Source organism: Phascolarctos cinereus, unplaced genomic scaffold (genome assembly GCF_003287225.1).
Source record: "Phascolarctos cinereus isolate Bilbo 61053 unplaced genomic scaffold, phaCin_HiC Scaffold_5;HRSCAF=322, whole genome shotgun sequence".
Lineage (NCBI taxonomy): Eukaryota > Metazoa > Chordata > Mammalia > Diprotodontia > Phascolarctidae > Phascolarctos > Phascolarctos cinereus.
Window position 1 is genome coordinate 59991198 of NW_027555958.1, and position 25738 is coordinate 60016935.

At 39.2% G+C, this 25738-nt stretch overlaps 2 protein-coding genes across 2 annotated transcripts in view; one reads left to right on the forward strand and one right to left on the reverse strand.

The window, feature by feature from the left end:
* GPSM2 (G protein signaling modulator 2) overlaps positions 1 to 16252 on the reverse strand; it is a 56783-nt gene extending 40531 nt beyond the window's left edge. The window contains exons 1-2 of the mRNA XM_021000516.2: positions 15909 to 16252; positions 115 to 191 (exon numbers count right to left, since the gene is read on the reverse strand). Coding sequence (XP_020856175.1) covers positions 115 to 176 — 62 coding nt within the window. The 5' untranslated portion in view covers positions 177 to 191; positions 15909 to 16252. The remainder of the gene's footprint in view (positions 1 to 114; positions 192 to 15908) is intronic.
* Positions 16253 to 16401: 149 nt separating this feature from the next.
* Positions 16402 to 25738, forward strand: part of AKNAD1 (AKNA domain containing 1) — a 55048-nt gene continuing 45711 nt past the window's right edge. The window contains exon 1 of the mRNA XM_021000493.2: positions 16402 to 17959. The gene's annotated coding sequence lies outside the window, so the exon portion shown is untranslated. The remainder of the gene's footprint in view (positions 17960 to 25738) is intronic.

Consider the following 25738-nt stretch of genomic DNA (forward strand, 5'->3'; position numbering starts at 1 on the left):
AAAATTAACATTAGATACTGGTTTTAAGTAGGGATTACTTTTAAGTTTAATTTGAAGAAATCTATTGTTTCAATAATGACATTTTAAAAAAATATTCTAAAGAAAGAGACTTACCTGTAACGGACATGAAAGGAATGATCTTCTCTCATGCTTATCAAAACACCACTTTCCTCCATTGAGTCACATTATCACTAGAGAAAAATAAGAAATAAATTTGTTGTGTCCAGGTCAAGTCCTTTAATATGTAGACTTGTTTTCAGAACATGGTCCAGTTAGTATATTAATGAGTTGGTGTTAATACATCCTAAGCTCCTGCTGTAATATTCTTCTTTATTAATAATGAAAGGAGGTCAATGTCAGACACAGCTTAATGATTCAGAAATGGGTCCCCAACTCTTGCATCTGTGGCCCTTTCAGCTGCACTTCAGCTGCATTTCTGCAAAAGGAATACAAGATGCTTGGCTTGATGTCCCATTGTTAAACAACAACCTATAGGAAGCCTGAGCTGTGCATAAATACAGCTAGCTCTGAAGACTGATGTCTCATGAATCCCTTAAGAGATCAGAGTAAAAGGGTTTAGCTGTAACCATGGGACTGTCTAAGTAGGCATCTGGGCGACAAATGTTTGTCTGAGAACAGTGCTCTAGCTTAATAGGTAAATCCTGTCTGAATTGCAATTATTTTATTCACCATTCTTTGTCAGAAATAATTATAGGTGGCTACGTTCATAAGTGCATTAGTATGGTACTTAGGAACAAATCAACTTTTATACAAGATATTTTATACGATTATAAAGACAATGATGATTTCATAACTACTATAATAAGTACTTCTAAATCACTAAGCTCTGCTGTTACTATTTTACTTCATCACTGGAGTTTTCCAAGTGGATAATGGTTTAGCATTCAAATATTTTCATTGCATTTTAAATGTGTTCATATACAGGCAGTATGAGAATGGATATCTGATCTGGCTGATAATGGCATGTTTGCCACAGGGGGTCCCACCCAAGTTGATGGAGGCTTTCCTTGCTTTGTCATGACATACTGGGAATAACAGTGAAGCACTCAAGACTGTTCAGTTTTTGTATCTTACTCTCATCATATGACCAGTCTACTTTTGTCTATCACAACCTGTACAAATGGCTGCTATTCTCTTCTCTACCCCATCTAAGGATCAAATAACTCTGATGTTGCTCTCAGATCTTCAGAAAGAAAAATGGGGTGGGGAAAGGGAGATGGGGAGGGAATTTTTGGTTTAAATAGATATAGGAAAAAATTAAGAAAAACAGGACCAGCTTAAGGGAGCTTACAGGAGATAGATAACTTCTAAGCAAGGATGGTCAACCTACATTTAATGACCCATCTGCCCCCTACAAAAAATCTCAGCTGAAAGGGATGTCAGAGACCATCTGATTCACTCTATAGTTGGAAGAAGAATCATCTCTACAACACAGTTGACACGTGGTCATCCATATTTTTCTTAAAGACCTTCAGTGAGGGGAAACTGCTACCTCCCGAGACATACTGGTTCCACATCTGTACTCATTGTTTAAATTTTTTATTTAAAAAAAATTAAAAATTTTAAATTTTAAATTCACGTTTAAAATTTATTCCTTAAATCAAACCTAAATTTGACTCTGTGACCCTTCCACTTATTACTCTCTGAGGTAATGCAAAACAAGCCTATTTGCCCTTCCATATCAAATACTTAGAGATAACTGTCATGCCAGGAGTCTCCTCTCTTGGGTAAACATGTCCATTTCCTTCAACTCACTGTACAGGAATTCAAGTCCTTCAACAATACCAGAGGCAGTACAGGTACAGTGAAAAAGAGTGCAGAATATGAAGTCAAAAGACCTGGACTCAAGTCTCAACAATGCTACTGTGTGACCTTCAGCAACTCATTTAAGTTCACTGGGTCTCTCTCAGTTGTCTCATATTTAAATTGTCTGAACACCTAACCAAATGTATAGAAAATATTAGTGCCTGGTAAACCTATAGAAAATAGCAACTAATAAAAAGGTGGCATGGTGTGGTAGAAAGACTACTGGATTTGGAGAGATCTGTGAGACACTGAAATAACTTTCCAGTACCACCTTATACCAAACACGAATTACAAACTCACATATTCTGAGTCAATAAAAAATGAGGCAGCTGTATTAGATGACCTCTAAGGTCCCTGCCAGCTCTAAATCTATGATCCCATGATCCTGACTGCCCTTCTTTGGATGTTCTCCAGCTTATCAATGTCCTTCTAAAACATGTTACTAAAAAATGAACATGACGTCCCTGACAAGATAGTACTAGCACTTTGTCCTGGGAGCACTAGGGATTCTCGGCCACTCTCTTTTTTTATTTTTTTAACATGTTTTACTGATGAATTTTTCTTTATCTCCTAACTTCCTAATGACTATACCCTTCTCTTTGAAATAATACCCTCCTTTACAACAAAATAAATTAAGCAAAATATATCAACTCACTGGTCAGAGATATTACAAAGGCAGAATCCGCAGGACCTGGCAACAGATGGGGATGAGAAGTAAGGAATCAAAGATGACACCTAAGTTGTGAGACTGAGATACCATGGTACTCTCAACATTAACAGGGAAATTCAGAGGAGGAGAGGATTTTGGAGGGAAAGATAATGCATTCCATTTGAATATACTGAGTTTAAGATGTCTACAAAATATCCAGCTTTAGATGTCTAATAAGCAGTTGAACATGTGAGTCTAAAGATTAAAGCTGGACTAACAGATCAGAGAATTATCTGTAGAAAGATAACTGAAACCATGAGAGCTGATGAGATCACCAAATACAATAGAAGGGAGGGAGAAATGGACTCAGGACACAGTATTGGGGGAAACCCATGGTTAGTGGGCATGACTTGGATGAAGATCCAGAAAAGGAAAGCAAGAAGGAGCAGTTGGCAGATACGAAGAGAATCAGAAAAAAGTAGTGTCACAAAAACAGAGAAAGTAAGAAGTATCCAGGAGGAGACGGTGATCAAAGTTGGCCAAGAGGTTGAAAAGGATAAGGGTTGAAAAAAGGACATGTCTGGCAATGAAGATATATGTAACTTTTCATTCAGTTGAATGATGAGGTCAGAAGTCAAGACTACAAAAAATTTAAAAATAAGAGGAAAGGTAGTAGAGGCACCTACTGCAGATGGCTTTCTCAAGGAGTTCAACCACAAAAGAGAGAAGAGATATGGGACAATAACTATCATAAATGGATGGCTCAAGTGGTTTTTTTGAGGTTTGAGGAGATGTAGGCATGTTTGTAGGCAGGAAAAAAAAGATACAGTAAATAGGAAGAGACTGAAGATTAGTGAGAAGGAAGGGATAAAAGAGGAGGCAATCCATTGGAGAAGACCAGATGAACTGAGTACAATTTTGCATGAGAGCAGTTTGTCCTGGAAAAGAGAAAGGCCAGCTCTTCACATGAAATAGGGTTGTGAAGCAGAAAGTAGCAGAAAGCATCTAAGTGATGAGATGAGGAGAACAGAAGAGGGAGCTCTTCTCAATTTTTTTCAATTGAGGGTCCTCAATTTTCAATGAAATATGAGGCAAGATTCTCAGCAGAGTAGGTAGGAAGAAAGGGAGCCATGAGAGGCTTGAGGAAGAATGAAAAAAACTTGAAAAAGGCTCTTTGGTGAATGGGATAGTGAATCAATTAGAAGGGTGCAAGTGGATTGCCTTGGAAAAGTGAAGGCCCATTTGAAATTATGCAACATAAATTTTTAGTGGACTCAGCATGATTTTATGGTTTTCTATATCTTTGTTCAGAAGCAAAAGCAGCAAAGATGATAAATGGAGAAGTGATCCAAGAATGAAGCTTGGCTGATGTAATTAACAATAAGATTGGAAGGCAAGGGATTGAGAGAAGAGGACAGTGTAGAGTTGAATTGGTTCACCAGTGAGTCAAAAAGAGGGGGAGGGAAGAAGAGTATAGCCAACGCAACGATAGCCTGGGAAAGGATTAGAGGTCCAAGAAAGGATGAAAAACAGGGTTTGGGGCTGCAAGGCAAAGGGACAGGTGAAATGACAACAAATAGTAATCAGGCAAGGGAATTTTGGAGTTTATGCATGAGTATGGAAGTGAAACATTTGTGGGTGATGGCAAGAGCAAGGGTGTGATCATGTCTGTGTAGCAAGGTAGGGTGGAGGTGCAGATCATGGAAAATGAGTAAACTGAGAAACTGGGAAGTAAAGATGTCTAAGGAAGTATCAATATGTATGCTGAAGTTCCATAATTAGAGGGCAGGAAATAGGAAAGACAGTAAGACTGAACCAGACACTGAACTCGTTGAAGAAAGGAAAATGTCTCTGAAGGTCAAAAGATAACAGCTACCAAACTCTTCATTGGGTGGCAATTATGAATTAAGAGAACTTCAGATGAGAAGTTACTGAATGACAGAGGTAGGAGAGCCTGGAAATGGCAACAGGGAACAAAAAGTACTGAAACTACCCCACTTTAACTACTGGGTCAGAGGATTTGAGAGAAAGTTAACTAGCACTAGAAAAGGGTAGCCAGGGAAACTGTGTCATCAGGAAGGAGGCAAAGTCTCTCTCTCAAAGTGAGAGTCAGAAGATGGAGGGCATGGGTTTAAGACAAAGCAAGAGCCACGTGGAAAGGATGGGAAGCTCTGGAGAGCGACAGGATTAGGGTGGGGTGAAAAGAATGGGAATGAAAGAGTGGTTATTGGAAGTCAGAGAAGTGGGGGTCAGAATTACTGGAACAGGGAAGGTATGATGGAGTAGGAGTTTGTAAACCAATGAGAAAAGAGTTCACATAAGATGAATATCCCTAGGGATTTGGCTTCAGGGTGGAGTCCTTTCAGGGTATTAGGCAACAGGGTACAGCTGGAGGGAGAGAGGATGGAGAGAGATACAGAGGGAGGGACACAACGGAAATGGTGTTTTCCTCAGTCCTAATTTGGCCGTAAGGTGACCTGTGGAAGGGGTGATGGAATGATGTTTCCCTCCTTCCCCTGGAGTAGGCCTGGAAGAGGAAACCTTACAGAATCTGAAGAGCTGCACTATGTACATACCTGCCTATTTCTAAGACATGACCATTCTTCCAGGTCTGAGGTTTATAAGTTCAGCATCAACTCCTCATTCTCATTCACTCCACATATTCAAACTTAACCTCTACAACATCTCTCACAGCCAATTTCTTCTCTTTAGTCACAAGGCTACCACATTGGCCCAGACCCTTGTCTACCTCTCCCTCCATTATTGCCACAGCCTCCTAAATGGTCTCCCTGCTGCAAGTTTTTCTTTACTCTCATCTATCTTCCACACAGCTGCCACTCAAGTGCAGAACTGACCAGAGCACTCCCCTATTCAATAAACTCTAGTGGCTCCCTACTGCCTCTAGGATAAAATAGGAACTTCTTAGTTTAGCTTTTAATGCCCTTCCAAATCTGGCCCCAACTTATATTTCCAGCCTCACTGGACATTATTCCCTATTCTGTGATCCGCACAAACTGGCCTTCTTTCTGTTCTTCACACCAGCCACTTTGCACTGGTTGTCCCCATTATGATTAGATCAAAGTACCTCGTACCAGCACAGAATCCCTTCAAGAGTCCAGGAATTCACCACCTTCTGCCCAAAGCTTTCCCTGACCCTCCTCCAATTTTTAGTGCCCTCTGTCCCTAACTACTTTGTATTTATTTTCTTTACCCGATATCCTGTATGGTTTTGTTAAATGCCTTTGGCAAGCATGTGTGTCCCTGTTTTATGCCTCCCCAAACAGGGCTGCCTACTTGTCTTGGTACAAACAATCTTTCAATGCACTCCTCATCTGCTTCATAAAACCTGTAGGAGTTCCCTCAAAGCACAGCTAACGTGCCATCTCCTATGGGAGGCCTTTCCTTACCCCCCTTTTGAAATCACTCCTGTATTGCTTCATAAATACTTGTGTACATATTGCATTCCCCCTCAGTAGAATGTAAGGTCCTTGAGGACAGTGTCTATCTTGGTTTGGGCAAAACGCCCAGTGCCCAGAACACAGTAGGCGCTTAATATGTGAATTAAATATTCATAATCAGAGTACTGTTGAACAAACTGTCTCTGGCATTGAACTTATCAGATACTATTATACGATCTTAACATATGCATGGGAAAATTGTCACTGGAGAGCTCTGAAAGACTTTGTTTTGCTCTAAGGCAAATGTGTTTTCTATAGCTCTCAGGCAACTGTACCTATGAGATCACAGGCTTAGAGCTAAAAGGGACCTTGGAGGTCAATCTGTCCAACCTCATTTTTACAAGTGAGAAAAACAAGTCTCAAGGAGGTTAAATGACTTATTCATAGCTGCATAATTGACTCTCTGCAGTCTAAAGCAATGTTGACCTTAGGTGCTATGTCTTTTTTGTGTGGACAGGAGATCTAAGTGCTGGCTAAATGACTTTCTTGGCTCTTTTGTCTTCTTCCTTGTGGCAAATGGTTTACATTATGGTTACGTTTCTCTAAGCAATTATGGTCATTGGAGTTGGGCTTTGTTTTTGGTCTACTTCTCATTTCTTTCAATCAACAAATTGGTTGGATTGGAATTGTTTTAACTGTTCACAATTTCTTCTAAGTACTAAAGTAGGTTGACTTATTGGGCATTCTTGCAGAACTGTAATAGATGTTGGTCCCTAAGCTATGATTATATTTATGTTTACTTATGGTATTTATTGGCACTACAATATGAGTAATTTGACTGTTACATCTAAACTGGTTATTCTTTGTTAGCACTAAAAGAAAAATTCATTAATCCTTTGAAGCGGTTTTTAGCATAAACTCAGAATACTTAACAAGCAGCCATTAAATATCCTTTAAACTTATCTCCATGCTAAGTTTCTTCAATTTTCTGGACTCCAACAATTTTTGCTGATTTCCATTAGATCCAAATTCTGTAAATTCCTCTAGGATGTGGTATATTAGAACAGATACAATAATTATCAGTCTGAAGAACAGGGGAATGGGAAGGTGCATTTTAAAAAAAAATTATTCATTTTATCACTTTTGGGTCACTTAAGTTTTCTGACCTTCAGTTTCCTTATCTATAAATTAAGAGATTGGACTAAATGACATCTAAGATCCCTTCTAGGTCTAAAGTTATGATGTTAAGGTCCAGGTGAATTTTTAAAATACATATCATTTTAATAGATACACAGAAGTTAGATAGCAAAATACATTTGAGAAGCAGAAAGAAATCAATCATTCTGTTTTAGCACCATTTCAGAAATATTTCTACATTTATAAATTACCTGGAAACAGAATGACATCTGGGAATAAAAAAAATCTACCCTACTACCATTCAAAGCAGGCAAGAACTTCTTATCATTAGGTAACTCATCTAATTCAAAACCTGTGTGTCTAGCAATTATACTTGTGTGTAGAAGTGGCAAGAGATAGAGATGAAACATGGAGACACATAACCAAAGTGGGAAGAATAGATTATAGAATTTATAATGAGCCAGAAGGAATTAAAGAAGTTTGATGAAGAGAAAAGGATGGCCCAATTGAAGGTTTTTAAAGCCAAAAAAATAAGGGTTAGAGAAGGTTTTGGTATAGAGGACGTTGAGGAATAAATATAGGATTCTTACATGGAAAGACTGGGTTAAAGGAGAAGTGTAAAAGATTCCGTTGGCCAGAAAATAAAAGATTTACTTAGGAAAATAATGATTGAGGCAAGGAAGGCCTAATATTTAGAAATATCAGAAATATTTTAAATACTTTAAATTTAATATTTTGGAACAGGTAGGTGGTAATGTGGACAAGAATATGGGGTCTGAATTAAGGAAGATCTGAGTTCAAAGCTGGCCTCAGACACTTACAAGCTTTGTGACCCTGGGCAAGTTGCTTAACCTGTTTTCCTCAGCTTCCTCAACTGTAAACTGTTGATAATAAAAGTACGTACCTTGCAGGGTTGTTGTGATGATCAAATATGTAGAGTTTGGGACAATTCTTAAACTTTTTACATATATCTAATTCCTAAACTTTTTATATATATCTAATTTGATCATCACAACAACCCTTGCAAGGTAGGTACTTTTATGCGTATGTATGTATGTATGTGTGTATGTATGTGAATATGTGTGTATATATACATATATATACATATATGTGTGTGTGTATGTGTGTGTGTGTGTGTGTGTGTGTGTGTGTATGTACTTTCCCTCTCCTCCTTACCCCTAATATGCTCAAAATCTTAATTAGGAAATTAGCTGTTGAGTATGTAGAAGAGGGAATTAATTCTTTAATGTGAATAGCACCCACTCCTACAAATCCCCACTCTTCATAATTTTTAGATTCCAAACAATTCTTTGTTATAAATATCACAATAAAATCCATAGTAACATTCAAAGAAGTTCTTTAAGATTCATTCAAACTAATTCTGTCTATGTTATTGCCTGAATTTTCTTAACATGTCATGTAGAACTCACCATATCATTTTGGTTGTTATCAAAATTTTCAATAAAGTCCCCAATGATAAAATCCAGAGGAAAAAAACCATGCTTTTTACAAAATGGATCATGTTAAAAATCCCAACAGCTCTAAAGTCTGAAGTTCATCAAAGGCCAAATTTTTATAAGCAGCAGCTTATGGTTTTGACAAGTGACTAGACATGGAAGCTCAAAGCAAATGAAGGAGATAACTTTTTGTGCCTTAAGGATGGCTGAAATGTTAGCACAAACCAGAATGATAGAAAATCTAGATGGTCAGGGAGATGTTTTAGAGGAAAGAACAAGACAATCTTCATCTAAGAAAGCATATATACAATCTAAATGCTTAAAAACCAATGAATGAGAAAGATATTAAGTTTGAAGTGATGTAAAAACAGTTCAAAATTCAAAAAAGGGGGCACAAGTAGATCACAGTGATAAACCAGGCTTTCTTCCAACATATTTAAAACAAAAATAGAGCTCCCAATTATACCATAAATAGGTAAAGCAAAATTTTGAAATGTTAAGTAATTTGTTGATTATTATACTCAGTCAGTGGTAGAATTGGATGACTTCCAATCGGGAGGGGTGGAGAATAAGCAGTATAATCACTTCTAATTTATCTATAATTCAAACAAAAAACTCAAACCAGAATTTTCTTCTTAGCACTATACAATAAAGTACTGTAATATTTTTAAATGCCCCATGAATCAAAGCCAGATTAAATTATATTTAGCATTAAAACTATGCTAAATATATTTTATTAATTATATACTAATATTCTAAAAATTCAGTCTTGCTTCAATTGAGGAATGTTACCCAAGAGTAATTATGGAAGATACCAGCTAGAAGGCAACGTCAAATGAAGCCACAAAACAACATAAATACGTTGTCAGCACACAGCGGGCACAATATGAAAAGCATGAGTGGCTTATACAGGACATCAGTGAAAAACAGCTGGTGCTGGGCTGTTTGTGACATTATGAAACACCTATCCTGGAATATTTGGGAGTTGGCTTTGGTGTGGGTACTCTAAGAAAGACTAGAAATTCACAATTAGAGTTGGAAAGAACTTCATTGGTATAATCCAATTTTTGGAAATATGAAGCATGACTTCCCCTATATCACCAAGAAGGAGTCATCCAAAATCTGCATGGAGAACTTTAGGGACTGAAACTTGCTACTTCCCAGGGAAGCCCAATTCATCTATAGATAGCTCAAATAGTTACAGTGAGCTGAAGTCTACCATCTTACTCTCCTAAACAATTGAAGCACTTTAATCTATATGGATCAAATGAGAATATGTGTAAAAAGCTTTGCAAATCTTAAAGTACTATGAAAACACAACATATAGCTGTACAGTTTATATAAAGAGAGCAGGTCAGATTATTTTGGGTAAGCTGTGCAATGCTTTCGATGACCCCAAGCTTCTTGAAGAGTACATCATTTAAAGACTAATACTCTTCAGAAGATGCTAAATGATTGTGAAACATGATAACACCACAATCTCTAAAGTTGCAGGTCTCCAAAGGACAGCAGAAGTGCATGGTGAATGGGAATAGGCTGTCGAATACCATCAATGAAGAGCACACCCAAAGTGGCATAAAAAACATCAAAGAGAGAAGAGGTGCAATCAAGCACTTTCTTTCCTCTCAATACCAAGAAAAATTTATCAGTTAAAACAAAACAACAAAACTTACCTCTGAGATAGAGCAACTAGTTTACTTGACATTTTTGATATCGTTGACTAACTTTAAAACCCTCTTTCTTTCTTTGGCTTTAGACCTGCTACATACATGTACAGTAGCACAGAATATCAAATTTTGTATCCAAAATTTGTATCTTCTCAACTTCCCTATTTCTGGAGAAAGGACCACAAACCTTCCAAATCCGCCATATTTACCACATTGGTGTCATCTCCTTACTCTCCCTCACCTCATGTATACCATCAGAATGCTGACATGTTTATCCCCACAATAACTCTCCTACATCTCCTCTCCAATCACACTGCCAACATGCCCCTACTGCAGGTCAGCCCTCCATTACTAATTACCCAGGCTATTGCCACAGCTGCCATCATTCAAAATCCCTACTTTCCTTCAAGACTCATCTCAAGCACCACCTTCCACAAGAGGCTTTTCCTGAACCCCCTGCTATATTTCACCCCAAATCATTTGTATCTATTTTTTATCTACCTACTTACATATGTACATGTCAACTAAACTCTAAGCTTCTTCTGGGCAGGGGCTGGTTTCTCTTCTTTGTTTGTATTCCTCATACCTAGAATAGTGCCTGCAACATAGATAAGGCACTTAATAAATGCTTGTTCACTAACTGGAATTAGAGGAACTGAGTTTGAATTTTGATTTTGCTTTTACTACTTGATTTGAGGGGTGAATCTGTTCTCTTTGGGCTATGGTATTCCTGGTTTCATGTTTGAGTGTCTTTCAGGAGCCGACTGGTGAATTTTTGATATTTTCACTTTCTTACCCAGCCCTTAGTCAGCAAATTGGCATTGCCTCAGACAAACTGAGCCCTGGGAAAGACCTTAATTTAGAAAGGCCAAGGTCATCCACTGCATTCTAGGTCACCAATCATCTTGACTTTGCCTGGCCACCGAACTTCCACAACTCTACAGGAGAACGTGAAGCTGAAGACTTTCCATAGCTCCACCTCACTTAAATATACTTCATTAGCAAGTCAAAACATCATCCTCATGATGTCATTGGTCCTCTTCAAGAATGAAGAACCACAACAAAATACTAGCTTCATGGCCTTAGATAAATCCCTTACCACTTGGGTTTGCTTCCTCGTCTTATGAAAAGAAAAGACTAGACTAGATAATCTCTGAGACTCTTTCTAGTAATAAATCTTCTAATTCTTCTCTTTTTTTCTTTGCTGGCTCCTCATCTTCCTAACCTCTTAAAGTTCACTAAGGTCTGCCTGTAGCTCTCTTATCCATCTATGTATACTCTTGCCCCTGGTAATCTCATTCATTCCAAAGCTTTGACTACCACCTCTTTTCAGACAACTCCCAAGTCTCTCTTCATTGCTGACTTCTTCAAGACCCCAAACTGCAACTATATAAACCAGCACCTCAAATCAACACAAGATTATTTTCCCCTCTTAAACCTGCTTCTGATTTCATTATTTCTTTCAGTAGGACCAGCCCAGAGCCACCCCCCTCCCACCTTTGGGTACATTGAAGATACTTGACTCTTCACCTTTCCCATTATTTAATCTGTTTCTAGGGTCTCATTGATTCTACCTCCAAAACATTTATTTCACCCTGACATCATCCAAACACAAACACTTGATACTTGCTTAAATCTAGTTTTATTCCATTCTGACTTTTTTCTTTCCAATATAATCCCAAATATCCCAAAGTTTCTATGTAACAGATTCAAACATTATTTGAGGAGACAGGACAAGTACATGTGAAGAACTAGGTGAAACAAAGAACATAATTAAATAGTTAAAAATAAAAACATCCCCTTTTAATGGAATGGTTATGACAATCAACAGGGAAAAAAAAGTACTGGAATAAGGCATCATAAACTTGTTTTATATCAGGTTTTATTTTCTTAATAAACCAAATATCTTAACAGCATACCACACTAGACAGAATTCTAAAATGCAGCAGAAACTAATTTTCGAAAGTCTCTAGAGTAGAGACAATACTAATGTGACTTCTAATTAGCTAACATATTTCTACTTTGAAAGACTTCCAACAAAATCTAGCTACTAAGCTGTAGGAACTTAAAAATTTAATAATAACATGATAATGATACAGAAGAATACATATCAGCAACCTTTCTAAGTAATTTCTTATGTATTCTATCTTATGCATTTAAAAACATTAGTCTGAGAGAAGGTTAATAAGTTTCATCAGTCTGCTGGAGGGTTCTATGACCCAAAAAACATTAAGAAACCCTGGATCAGATAAACAAATATAGCATCAAATACAGCTTTACTAATACTTGCCTCACAATTACTTTCAGAGATTTAAAAAAAAATACATTTAGCTTTCCTCTGAGAACAGGACAATTTAAGATATAAATAATATCTATTTTAAGTTCTTTGTAAGATTAATATTTCTTAACCGTTTAGGAAACCTTCAACTAGCTCCTTGGAACTTACTAAAGTATTAAAGAGTGATTTCTAGTTAAAACATATTACATATAGGTACATGGAAGTCCTAAAAAAATCCAGGTTAGAGAAGAAATGAAACAAGGTTAAAAATATAAGAGCATTCAACACTTTGTACCAATCTGGCTCACACTTACTAATAAAAACTTTATCCGTTACCAATGCTAACCAGATCAGCAAACTACATTTGATATTATAAACAAATGTTTGTAAGAAAAAAAGGATTCAAAGTTCTTCTACCAGTTTCAAATGTTTTTGGAGAAAGCCACAAAAAGGAAAAAGGAATATTATCTGTTTAGGTCCTTTACCTGACTTCTTTTTGATTCTAGACAATACTACTTCATATTAATTGGCTAAAGGATATATTATTTACCACAAGCAAACAAGTAACTAAATTAAAAAAAACAAAATATTTTTGTAACATATATAATTTTCACCTACATAGCACTTCACAGTTTAAAAAGTGATATATTTATTGTATATGTGCTGTACTAAAAAACAAAATCTACTTGTAATGAAGAATGAGTAGAATTTTAAGGAGCAATTTATGAAGCCAAAGTGTATGACTTAAAATTATTTATTATCAATGTTGGTCAGCTTTCTACTGAAATCCATCACTTACCAAATATGTGCCAGTGATAAAAAAAAATCAATGAAAAAACGGAAAAAAGTTAAGCTTTTTTCACTAAGTCTTATTCTCAAGCACACTGAATGAAATTAGGCTCTTTCCCTCTCTGGTTTATATTAGCACCATACCTACAAGTTCAATCAGCTCAAAAAAAGGATGTCAAACTAAAGCTGCTGTTAGAAATTCTAATTGGAAAACTACTGCAGAAAAGCTATCTGCAGTTAGTGTTAAAATACATACATATATTTATGTATAAAATGTACACATATATGTGACCTATAAAAATATATATGCATAAAATATACACTGATACTGCCTCATAGAAATCTTTTAAGAGATCTACTTTCTCACAATATAGTGTCATTCAATAATTAGTTTACTATTCATAAGAAACTATAAATGTGACAATTTTCTACCTTAAAAATTCCTTTATTATAACCATGCAAATAATTACTGTTTTTATTCTAATTTTATTCAAAATAAATTATTTTCTCATTTGCTCATCCACTTCATAACACCTACCATACTACTTTGTACATAGTAGGAGCTCAAAGGGCATGTTAATATCTTACTTGTCTTACAGATCAGGGAGCAGCAGCAATGAATGCTGAAAGCTTTGGGAAGATCGGATTCAAAGCAGAATGTCTTATCCGTGTTCAATCAATGAAGAGAATTTGGGGAGTGTACTATCATCAATATTTTTAGAGGTTGTTAAAGGAAGAATGAGAAAAACATGTGACACAAGATTCAAGGCACTGAAGCCAATATTGCCACAAAAGGCAAGAGGATAGTCACAGAATGTTTAAGCTGGAAGACAATCCAGAGATCGCTTAGACCAACTCTCATTTTATACATGAAAAAACTGAGACCCAGAAAAGCCAAGTGACAAAATAGTTGAAGGCCTCAAAGCGAATGGATATCTGGGACCTGAACCTGGGTCTCCAATTTCCCCAAATTGGCACGCAAGACCATGATTCTACCTCCTTTGACACAATTCACAAGGGAATACAATTTGTATGGTCCAGCTCCTGTAGATCTATGTCTGAATTAATAATGAAAAGGTTTTTCTCATTAAAATGTTCATGTGGTCCAACAGTACTTGAGAAAAAAATGCCTAACTCAAACAACACAAAGAATCAAGTCTATGGAAAGGAAAGCTCTCTAGGATAACCTACAAAACTCCTTTGTTCAGCTCATAAAGCCCTACACACTCTAGCCTCGCAGCACATTTCCAGACTCACCTACCGCACACTGTTCTCCCTCATTCATGCTAAGCTGAAGCCAGACTGGCCCACTGGCTGCTTCTGCTTCCCTTACACAACAGTTCAGGCTCCTGGGTGGGTGCTTTTGCACAGGCTGTCTTCTACCATGAGAATGAACTCTCTCTTCAACTCGAGATGTGAAGAATCCCTCCCTCCACTGTTGGAACTAACATAATGCCCCGAAGTATGCATGCTTATGTGGTCTCTTCCTAGTTGAGTGCTCGAGGGCCAAAGGCTATTTCATTTTTTATCTTAACATCCACATTACCTAGCAAAAATGCCTGGGCACATGATGGGTGGTTGTGAACTGAAATGACAGAAAAGGTTTCAGTGTTAAAACTCTCCATTCCACCTGACCAGTGATCTTCCCTGCCTTCCTTGTGCGCCTGCTTCCAGATGATCAACCAAAACTTTCTTGCTAGTGAGAACACAAGCAAACCGATCGGAGGCAATCACCTTGTTTAACATTTTAAAACACTATCAGGATTGAGATCTTAGATACAGTACTCTAATGCAGCATTCTGAAAATTCAACTCTGTTGGTACGGTAACTTCCCTCATGAACACGAGCGGCTCTATCTACATCACTGATAGAACGGAACGCCGAGTGTTTATTCTATTTCAATTAAATATTTTATTCTAAAAATGCAGGTGAATTAAATTTTGCTCTAAGAAAATGCATCCCCTATGCGCTAAAGTTAAAATAACTTAGCTTCAATTAACTATTTTGTTAACGAATTTTCTCTTCTAAACTATAAATAAGGTAATTAAGATCCAGTTAATTCTTTACGTTGTGTAACCTGATTTTTCATGTTTGAAAAAAGTTAAGTGTCTAAAGCAATTCCCAAGTCTAGTGATAAATCAACAGGTTAGTGAGGAAAGATTCAGTTTCATGCAAGGCTAACTGAAGGAAATGATAATAAGGCAATGATAATGTTTAAATTATGCAAACATACACAGGCTACCAAAACTTCGTGAATAACTGCGAAGACCTAAGATTAAAGCACACTGTCTATTTTTACACCACTGAGACACAAGCACCTAATGTTGAGCTCTCAGGAGGAATGAGACATCATTTATTATAACAGGCTGTCAAATTTGTTTAAAAAGATAAAACTTCGCAAAACAAAGGGGCAGCGTGGCTATACCCTATTTTCTTTTAAATACACCCGAGCGCGCACCTCTCAGTGCATCGCAGCCCTGAAGGCTTTCCTTCTCGGGGCCCGAGCTCGCACCCTTTAAAGCTGCTGGTCTGGGGGCGCGAGGCCTGCCCTCACGCGTGCACCCCGGGTGCCGTGGGGCTGACAGGGACCGAGCCGAGCACCTCGCAGGCCTCGACCCGCCGCCGAGCTCTGGGTGCAGACCGCCCGCGCGTCCCCGCAGACCGAGCGTCCCCCTCGACCTCTCCCAGGCCCGCGGCGCAGCTCACCTGCCTCCGTTCTCCTTCTTCGAGGACCCCAAGCCCGGAACGGCCCGAAGCTGCCGCCGCCGCTGCTGTGGCTGCCGCCGCTGCCGCGGGCTCCAGGCCAGACCGAACGCGGGGGCCCCGCCCCCAGGCCGGGACGCGTCGGAGCTCCCGGGGCCCGCACCGAGGCAGAGGCAAGGGCAGCGCCGGAGGCTGGCTAGCGCCCCCGCCCCCTTGCCGCCGCCAATCACGTGGGCCAGAGCTTCCCAGGGCGTCCCTCGCCCTCCCCTCACCCAAACCCACCAATGGGGGTCCCCCTTAGCGGCGCTGGTCACCGCGGCCGTGCTCAAAGCCTCCGGAGCCGGCAGCCCTCCCTGGCGCGGTGTGCGCCTGCGCGGCTCCGGGCTGTTCGCGTTCAAACTGGCACTGCCCCCGCGTCTTTCGTACTGGCCAATGGGAGGGCGCGGGGGTGGGGCGGGCTCTCCCTCGTCCGGTCCTCGGTGGTCTACTCTTCCCCCTCCCGCAATTGAGGACCTGCTCCTCTGGGCTTGATCCCGCGCTTCGGCTCCTGAGCTCATTGTTCCATGGTGGAGGATCCTGACTGGTCCTGAAAGAACCCAGTTCTCCCCAAGCAGGGCAGGGCCTAGAACCCTCCGAAAAGGCAGGGATCGACTGAGCGAGTGCCTCTCCCGGAAAGCCCATCCTGCCCCCGGGAGTGATCCGAGCCCCGGAGTAGCCTGACAGTCCCCGGGGCGTCCTTTAGAGCTGGTCACCCTCCGTGTGCAGCGACTTTCATGTGGTCTCCTCCACGAAAACATAAGCCCCTTGAGCGGGTAGGAACCTTGTCTTTGCCTTACTTTGTATACTCCCAAGGCTTAGCACAAAATAAGCGCTTCATAATTAATGCGTATTGGCTGCCTTGAGTTCAAAGCTATCTCATTTTATGAAAGAGCTAGTCTGTCCAGTGTAGAGAGTCGGTCAATTAGCACTTCAGTACCAGCCGCTGTGCTGAGCACTAGGGCTGCAAAGAAAGGCGAAAGACAGTCCCTGCTCTCAAGGAGCTTACAGCGTGCAAACAACTGTGTAAAAGCAAGCTGTGTACAGGATAAATTGGAGAGAAGACACTTTTAGCGTTTGCAAGAATGAGCCAGAGTTCTCGTTGCAGCCACAGCCCGAGTTTTCTCCTTTAAAGAGCTGGCGTTTGGCCTCCAACCTTTTTGGGTGGCAAGTTGGCTTAGGTCTAGAGGCCACAGCACTTAAAGAAAAGAAGAATCTTCCTTCTATTTGTTTTCCCCAGCCTCTCAAAAGTTGTTATGCTACCCCTCAAATAGTTAACTAAGTCTAGTGCTTAGCATAGGAACTTTAAAAGGGTACATGGGGGCTGGAATTGGGATTTTATTGATAAAGGAGCTCAAGAATGAGGAAATTCTTGGTGAAGATTAGCATGTTCTCTTCAGTTAGCTCTCTGGAACAATGAGAATTTAGTGACTTGCCCAGGGTTACATAGCCAATATGTGTCAGAAGCTGTTTACATAGGAAGAAATTGAGATTGTGACTTGCCCAGGTAATCCCAGAAGAGGTTATAGACAGGTTATTAAATGAAACTCATTTTATAATCCATTTAATAATTCACATTTTACAAAACATTGTACTACGTGTAAGACTACTCAGGGAATTAAGAAGACGTTTTTCTGATGACTATCCATCCTGAGAGTCAACTTGCCTTCAGGATAGTGCTTACTCAAGCATTCTCATCTGAAAAATCATTTTATGATGCTATTATTGATCTTAAGTCTGGGATTGCAAATGTGCTCACAGGTTTCCTTCCATAGGCATATCAAGTGAATCTCAATTGTTGTAATTTGAAGCCCTTTCTACCTTAGCGGTTAGACTCCAGCAGTTCAGGTTAAGTGCTAACCCCTCCCATACTCTCATGTTGCATTAGCTGCTACCTCCTTGTAATCCTGCATCAGAGAGACTTCGGCATGAAGGGCCAGGTTATTATTTAGGGTTGTCCTACTCCAATTGGCTCAGGAATCCACCTGGAACCCTGTTGTATCCTAGTACAAATAAAGGTAAGTTATACTAATAATAAAATTGACAACCTGATACTATGTAAATTTAGCAGTGATGACAGTCCAATTTCCCTGCCAGGATGTTCAGTTCTTTACAGCTCCTAAAGGCTTTATTCCCACAGAGGAACACCATCTGTCTCATTGCCTTCTCCCACCAAGACACGTATGGTCCTTTCATTAGCATCTCCTGGAAAAGGCACTCATAGATAATCAACCCCTGCTCACCATTATCCCAACTATTTATCTTCTGACTTAATTATTTTCTTTAAAACTACTCAGATGTCCACAGATTCCACCTCTGATGCCAACTATCAGTGTGACTATGGGCAAGTTATTTAACTTCTTTGGGCCTCAATTTCCTCATCTGTAAAATAAAGTGATTGAGCTAGATGACTCCATGGATTCCTTTCAACTCTAGAACTATGATCCTAAGATCTCTCAGATACACTGGGAAGGGGTTCTAATTTAGCCAAAAGTTACCACTCTTTTGGCCCAACTTTCTCAACAAATCAGTTGGTCAATAAACGTTAAGTACCTCCTAAGTGCCAGTGCTAAGCACTGGGGATATAAAAAGAAGCAATAGACTGTCCCTGTCCTCAAAGAATCCCCAATCTAATGGGAGAGACAATAAGCAAACAAATGTGTACAGACAAGGTAAATAAGATAAATAGGAAATAAGAGAGGAAAACCACTTCCTGTGGGGTTTTTGTAGGTTGCTTGTTGTCCTTCGTTCTTTTTTTTTCTTTTTTCTCTTCTGTTGAGTTTTGTTTCCTCTTTCTGATGGTTCCTCCTATTGGTTTTAATTTTTACTTACAACTTCACAAATGGGAAAATATGTTTAATAGGAATGTAAATGTTGTCCTTCATTCTTGAAGAGGATCAAAATGACATCACTTCATCAGAGTCAAGGTACAATGTTTCCTACCATGGCTGATCAGAGCAATGGGAGCGCAGGAGGTTCTACTACAGTTCAGGAACAAATAGTCCACATAAACATTTGGAGGGGAGGTGTCTCTAAATTTGTGCTTCTCATATTTCTTTTGAGCTACTGAAATTCTGCTTCACTCAAAGAGCACTGTGCCTTCTTTGATGTTGGGCAGTCCTTTGCCAGTTCTTCCATGACATGTGATTGATTCTAAGGCTCTTCAGACAGACCTTGAGAGTGTTGCTTCTTTTGACCTCCATGTGAGCATTTGTCTTGTGGGAGTTCTCTGTAAAATAGTCTTTTAGGCAAACATACGTTTAGCATCTGAACAACCATCAGAGTTTCGCTCTCTGCAGTAGAGTTTGAATGTTTGGCAGTTCAGCTCTAAAAAGGACCTCATTGTCCAGTACATCTTTCCAGGTGATCTTTAGAATCTTCCTAAAACAATTCGAATTGAAGTGATTCAAGTTTCCTAGCATAGCATTGGTATGCTGTCTGGGTTTTACACGTATAAAAAAATGAGGCCAGCACAAGAGTTCTATAGATCTTCAGTTTGGTAAGCAGTCTAATACCTTTTCTCTCCCATACTTTCCTTTGGAGCCTCCCAAACACTAGTTCTGGCAATACATGTGTCAACCTCACCATCTATGTGGACATTCCTGGAAAGTATATTTCCAGGGTGAGTGAATTTATCTAAAGTATTCAAAATTTCTCCATTTGCTGTAACTGATGGTTCCACATATGCTTGGTGTGGTGCTGGCTGGTGGAGAACCTGTGTTTTTTAATGTTAATTGTTAGGCCATAATTAGCACAAGCAGTAGAGAATCAATCCATACTTTGTTTCATCTCAGCCTCAGAGGCTGCAAACAAATAATCATCTACCAACTCTCCCTCCACTTTAGTCTTGGCTTGTAGCCTTTTCAAATTAAATAATTTGCCATCGGTATGGTAGCTGATCTTTATGCCATTTTTGTACTCATTGAAGGTGTCTGACCATATTGCTGAAAACATCATACTAAAAAACGTGGGAGCAAGCATACAGCCTTGCTTCACTCCCTTGGTGATGGGGAAAGAGTGAGAACATGGTCCATTATCCAGAACCCGAGAAAGCATGCTATCATGAAAGTGGTATATGATACTGATGAATTTTCTGGGCAACCAAATTTTGACATAACTTTTCACAGCCCTCACAACTGACAGTATCAAAGGCCTTGGTCAGATTGACAAATGTTGTTTATAGATCTCTGTTCTGCTCCTAGCATTTCTCCTGGAGTTTTGGGGCAGCAGGCACCAAACTGACAATTGCTTGACCCTTTCTGAAGCCATACTGGTTGTTAGGTAGATGACCATCTTCCAGGTGAAAGATTGGCTTATTAAGGAGGACTCTGGCAAGAATCTTGCCAGCAATGAATGACTAAGAGAAAAATGATCCTGTTATTGTCACAGGACAGTCTATTTACTTTTATAGAGATGACGATGAAGGCATCCTCGAACTCCTGGGAGACAATCTCTTCTTGCCATATAACCCAGAAAATTTCAGTCCTCTTTTGTCTGAGCAGTGGACCCCCTGCCTTGTAAATCTCAGCTGGAAGAGAATCAGCACCAGGTGCTTTATCATAGCAGAGGAGCCTAATGGCATTCAACACCTTTTCTTCGGTTGGAAATTCTGCTAGAGAGAGATTGGCTTCAACTTGAGGTGTACGGTCAATGGCTTCAGCATTGATTGATGATGGTCTAGTGAGAATGCTATGGAAGTGTTCAGCCTAGCTCTCTCCAGGGGCATATCCTTATCACTAATCAATGTGGCTCTATCAGCACTGAGTAGTTGAGATGTACCATAGGTCTTTGGCCCATAAATAGCTTTCAGGGGATCATAAAAGCACTTTGGATTGTTAATACCAGCGTAAAATTGAATACTGCATCTTTCTAAGCTTTGCTTGGACTTTACTTTTGATGGAGTTAAACAATGCCTTCTTAGGGACAATGAATATCCTGCTGGCAAATCCTGTGTAGTTCTCATTTTTTCATCCAGCAGCTTCTGAATTTCCCATCATTTTTGTCAAATCAGTCTTGATGTTTGTGAATGTCCTGGACCAGATGAGTAAAAGTGATGCTGTCCACCAAATCTCTGAAAGCTGCCCACTCCTTTTCTGTTCCATCATTGCCAACCATATGTAGGCTCAGCTTTACCTCCAAGTTAGCAATGAACTGTTCCTGCTTGAAGAAGTGCTCCAATCTGTTGACATTAGTTGTCTTTTGGTAGTTGTCTTGTCTTGGGGGTTCTGCTTTTGTTGAATTTGAGTATTTAGCTTGGAGACATAAGTCTGTGATCAGTCCAGCACTCTGTGCCACATAGTGCCTTCATCACTCTGACATCCTGTCTATGGGGTTTTATTTGGAACTTAAAGGAAGCCAGGGAAGCAAGTAGACGGAGGAGGGAAAAACATTCCAGGCATGGAGGACAGCCAGAGAAAATATCCAACGCTGAGAAATGGAATGTCTTGTTGATGTAACAGCCAAGAAGCCGGTGTCACTGGGTGGAAGAATATATGTTGAGAGTAAGGTGGGATAAGACTGGAAAGGTAAAAGAGGGCTAAGTTGTGAAGGGCTTTGAATGCCAGACAGAGCATTTTGTCTTTGCTCATGGAGGCAACTGGGAACCTCCAGAGTTTATTAAGTAGGGTAGTGACATGGTTGGACTTCTGCTTTAGCAAAATCACTTTGGTGGCTGAATAGAAGATGGATTGGCATTGGGAAGGACTTGAGGCAGGCAGACCGACCAGCAGGCATGAGGTGATGAGGACGTGCACCAAAATTGTGGCAGTGTTAGAGGAAAAAAAGAGGTGGATTCAAGAGATATCTACTCTTTATAATAAACTGCCAGAAAGGGAGATTGGTGGTGGGGGTTTTTTTCTCCTCGGGTCTTTCAATCTGATTATAAATCCCTCCTCACTCCTAGAAGTACGGGCTATTTTTGTCTTCGTACAAACAGATTCATACCTTCCTACCATCCTGAGGTGCAGCAGCATCTCTGTCACTAACTCCATAGTTAAGGTGAATATCCAGCATCTTATCAACACCCTGCCAAACAGGGTTGAGTATCTTCCCCAAGGGACTAAGCCTTTGTTGTTCAGGGGCTGTCACTCCATCCTAATATTTCCTCAGTTTATTCCCATAAAACATGGGAAGCACATTGTGTAAATGAAGTCTCCATCCCCTCCCCCCAAAAGAGAGTTACATCTGCAAACCTTCAAGCACATAGACACAAAATTGCGATATCTATGAGAAGGACATTCAAAATCTTCTGATGATTTTGGGCAAGGTTTCTACCATCTCATCAATAAATCTATGTATGTCTTGGAATATATCCAGTTCCTAAGTATTTTATAAGATCATAGGATTACAGAGCCAGAAGGGACTTACAGAAGTCACCTAGTCTAACCCTTTCTTTTTACAGATGAAATTGAGATCAAAAGAGGTAAAATTACTTGTCCAAAATGAAAACCAAGTTCTCTATCTCTAGATCCAGTGATCCATGTGTAATTTACAATAATTGTGAACTTCCTAATTTTGAAAGATGCCTTTGTTTCAGGATTTGCTATGATCTCATCAAATAATACATATTAATCTGAAGAGAGTACAAGCATCAACCATGCTAGGAAATGATGTAGATGTTTTCATGTGTCCTAGGATGGAAAGAGTGTGATTGGGATGAAAAGATTAGGCAAAGGTCCTAACCACTAAAGTACCCTAAGACTGTGTAAATAGAAATGACTACCAATTCTACTGACCAAATTCTTTTTTCTGACAATTGTGGCTACCTATATTCTTTCCCCTCTAGTCTCTGTTACAGCAAAGTTTAACAGTCTATATACCTGACTTCTGTGGCCCAACTCCCAGCTTTGCTGTGGACAAATCAATTACTCTCCTTTGGTCTCAGATAAATTGCTGATATTTTTACTAACTGCCTTGAAGGGATGGTGTTACAAGATGCCTAATTGGCGTCTGTAATGTGGCTTAAAAGCCTTAGACTGAAAGTACTATTTAGAGGTAAAGCATTATTATCTCTTGCACACATAATGCTCCACTTCCTGCCTTTATTTGTTTTTTAGAGTTATGTTAATGCTGTCCCAGCATCTAGCAGGGTTCCATGCCTGAGGAGATTACATTTATTTAGTGGGTGAAAAAATACCTACCTCACCTGGGTGTTGAGTCTTAATTAATTAATGTTTATACAACACATTGGCATCCTATCATAAAAGGATAAAGGTAAAGTATTATTAACTTCTTCTTTACTTCCTGTGTTGTTTGAATGGTGACTGCCCTATGCTATTCTAGAAGAATTGCTACTTCAGCTATTGGGTTCAGGTCATGCATATTTTGAGGCCTAATTGATTACTACTTGTGAAGAGTTTTGTTATCCTTAGAAGAAAGGTGCTAAATCTTCAGCTCCAGCATAAATGAGCTGTTTCATCAGATAATTGGTTTACACACACACACACACACACACACACACACACACACACACACACACACACACATATCTCTTGGGGATTTCAAACAGAAGTTGAATTGACCACTTATAAGGGATATGGCAGAGGGAATTCAGGCATGAGTTGTATTAACGACATCCAAAGTCTCTTTCAACTGTTGTTCTGTGATTCTGTGACCTTGGCATTTAACAAATTAAATTCAACATTTATTGAATATCTACTATGTGTGAGGCAAAGTACAGAAAACTGTGTCTCTTCCAGGCTTTCAGGCTTTTCCCTTGCCCTTTCTAGTCAATCTATATATAGCCTTGTGCAAGAGATGAAGGGTACATCCAGGATGGTGAGAGAACCAGAGACTCTACCACACAAGGATTGGTTGAAGAAGTTGGGAAAGTTTAGCCTAGAAAAGAGAAAACTTAAGGGCATGATAGCTTTCTTCTGTTATCTAAAGGGTTATCATTAATTGACTTATTCTGCCTGGATCCAGAAGGAAGAACTAAGAATAATGTTTGAAAGTTACAGAGAGGCAGATTTATTCTCAATATAAAGAAAAGCTTCCTCCCAAAATGGAATAAACATAAGTTAGACACACTCAGACCAAAATAACAGAATTCTTTCTCACATCCCCAGTTCTTTCAACCAATCCTCAAATAGCACGAATTCAAGAATGTTGTTTGGAAAAAAAGCAGAGTATATAAAAGGACTATCTTTATTTCTGGACGTTTTGTTTCAATGCAACCCAAGACTGCGTTAGTTAATTTGGTTACATCTTCATATAGCTAATTTTTTTTGAGGCAATCAGAATTAAATGACTTTTCCAGGGTCATATAGTTAGTAAGTATCTAAGGTCACATTTGAACTCAGGTCCTCCTGACTCCAGGGCTGGTGTCTGTGCCACTGTGCCACCTAGCTGCCTCTCATACAGCTAATTCATATTAAGATTGTAGTTAACGAAAACCTCAAGATCTTTTTCACACAAACTACATGACTAGCGATGCCTCCCTCATTTTGTACTTGTGAAATTGATTTTTTGAACCTGTGTAACACTTTACATTGATACCTACTGAAATTCATCTTGTTGGATTTAACCCAGCACTCCATCTATCCTGCAAAGGACTTTTGGATTCTACCATTCAGGTTATTTACTGCTCCTCCCAGCTTTGTGTCATCTGCAAATTTGGGAAGTATGCCATCTAAGTCTTTTTCCAAATATTGGTAAATATGATAAATGTTAAATTGGTAAATATGTTAAAACTTAGCACAGGGCTAAACATAGATCATTGGAGTCCTATCAACTTTTTTTTTTGCTATTATTTGAGTCTCTCCATCCAAACATAGCTAAAGCCATCTAATTGTATTATCACCCCTCTCTCTACCCCCATCTCTCCACCTCTTCCAAAAAATAGTATGAGACTCTAGGCAGTTTCCTCCTCTTTTTCTTTTTCCCTTTCCCTCTTCCTTTTCACCATCCCCCTCTCCCTTTTCCTCCTTCCCCATTGGCACAATAGATAAAACACTGGAGCAGGAGTCCAAATCCAGCTTCAGATATTTACTAGCTGTGTGACCCTGGGCAAGTCACTTGGCCATTTGTCTGCCTCAGTTTCCTTATTTTTAAAATAGAGATAATAATAGCACCTACCTCTCAGTTGTTGTTATGAGGATCAAATGAGATAATATTTGTAAAACTTTTCATAAAACTCAATGGGCTATATGCATATATGTGTGTGTGTATATATATGTATATATATACATGTATATATATATATATATATATATACACACACACACACATGTATGTGTATATATCATTTCCTGATCTACCAATTTAGTAACCTTGTCAAAAAAGAAAACAAACTTCAGTTGTCATGACTTTGATGAAGCCCTGCTCAGTCTTTTTTTTTTCTAAATTTCTTTTTCTAAAAAGGACTTCTTTTTCCAAATGGTTAATAACTATCTCTTTAATAATTTGTTTAGGAATTTCCCCAGGAATTGGAGTTTAGCTCACAGACCTATAGTTTGCTAACCATTCTCTTCTCTTTCTTGAAAATCGGAACATTTTCCCTTCTCCTGTCCTTTAGTATTTCCCTTATTCTCCAGAAGCATTCAAATACCTCTGATAGAGCTGGTCAGTAATAACATCAACCACTGCTTTGAGCATCTGGCCAAGCAACTGAGTTCAGTAAAGGTACACCATAGGATGCTCTCTTGCTAGATCTTTCCTTACTTATTATCTTGGGTATCAACTCCCCATCTGCCATTTTTGTTCTGTCATTTCCAGTGTAAAGGTCATTCTCCTTGGCAATGAAGACAGAAGCAAATTAAGTATTGAGTAACTGTCATCTCTCTGTTGTCAGTGATCAG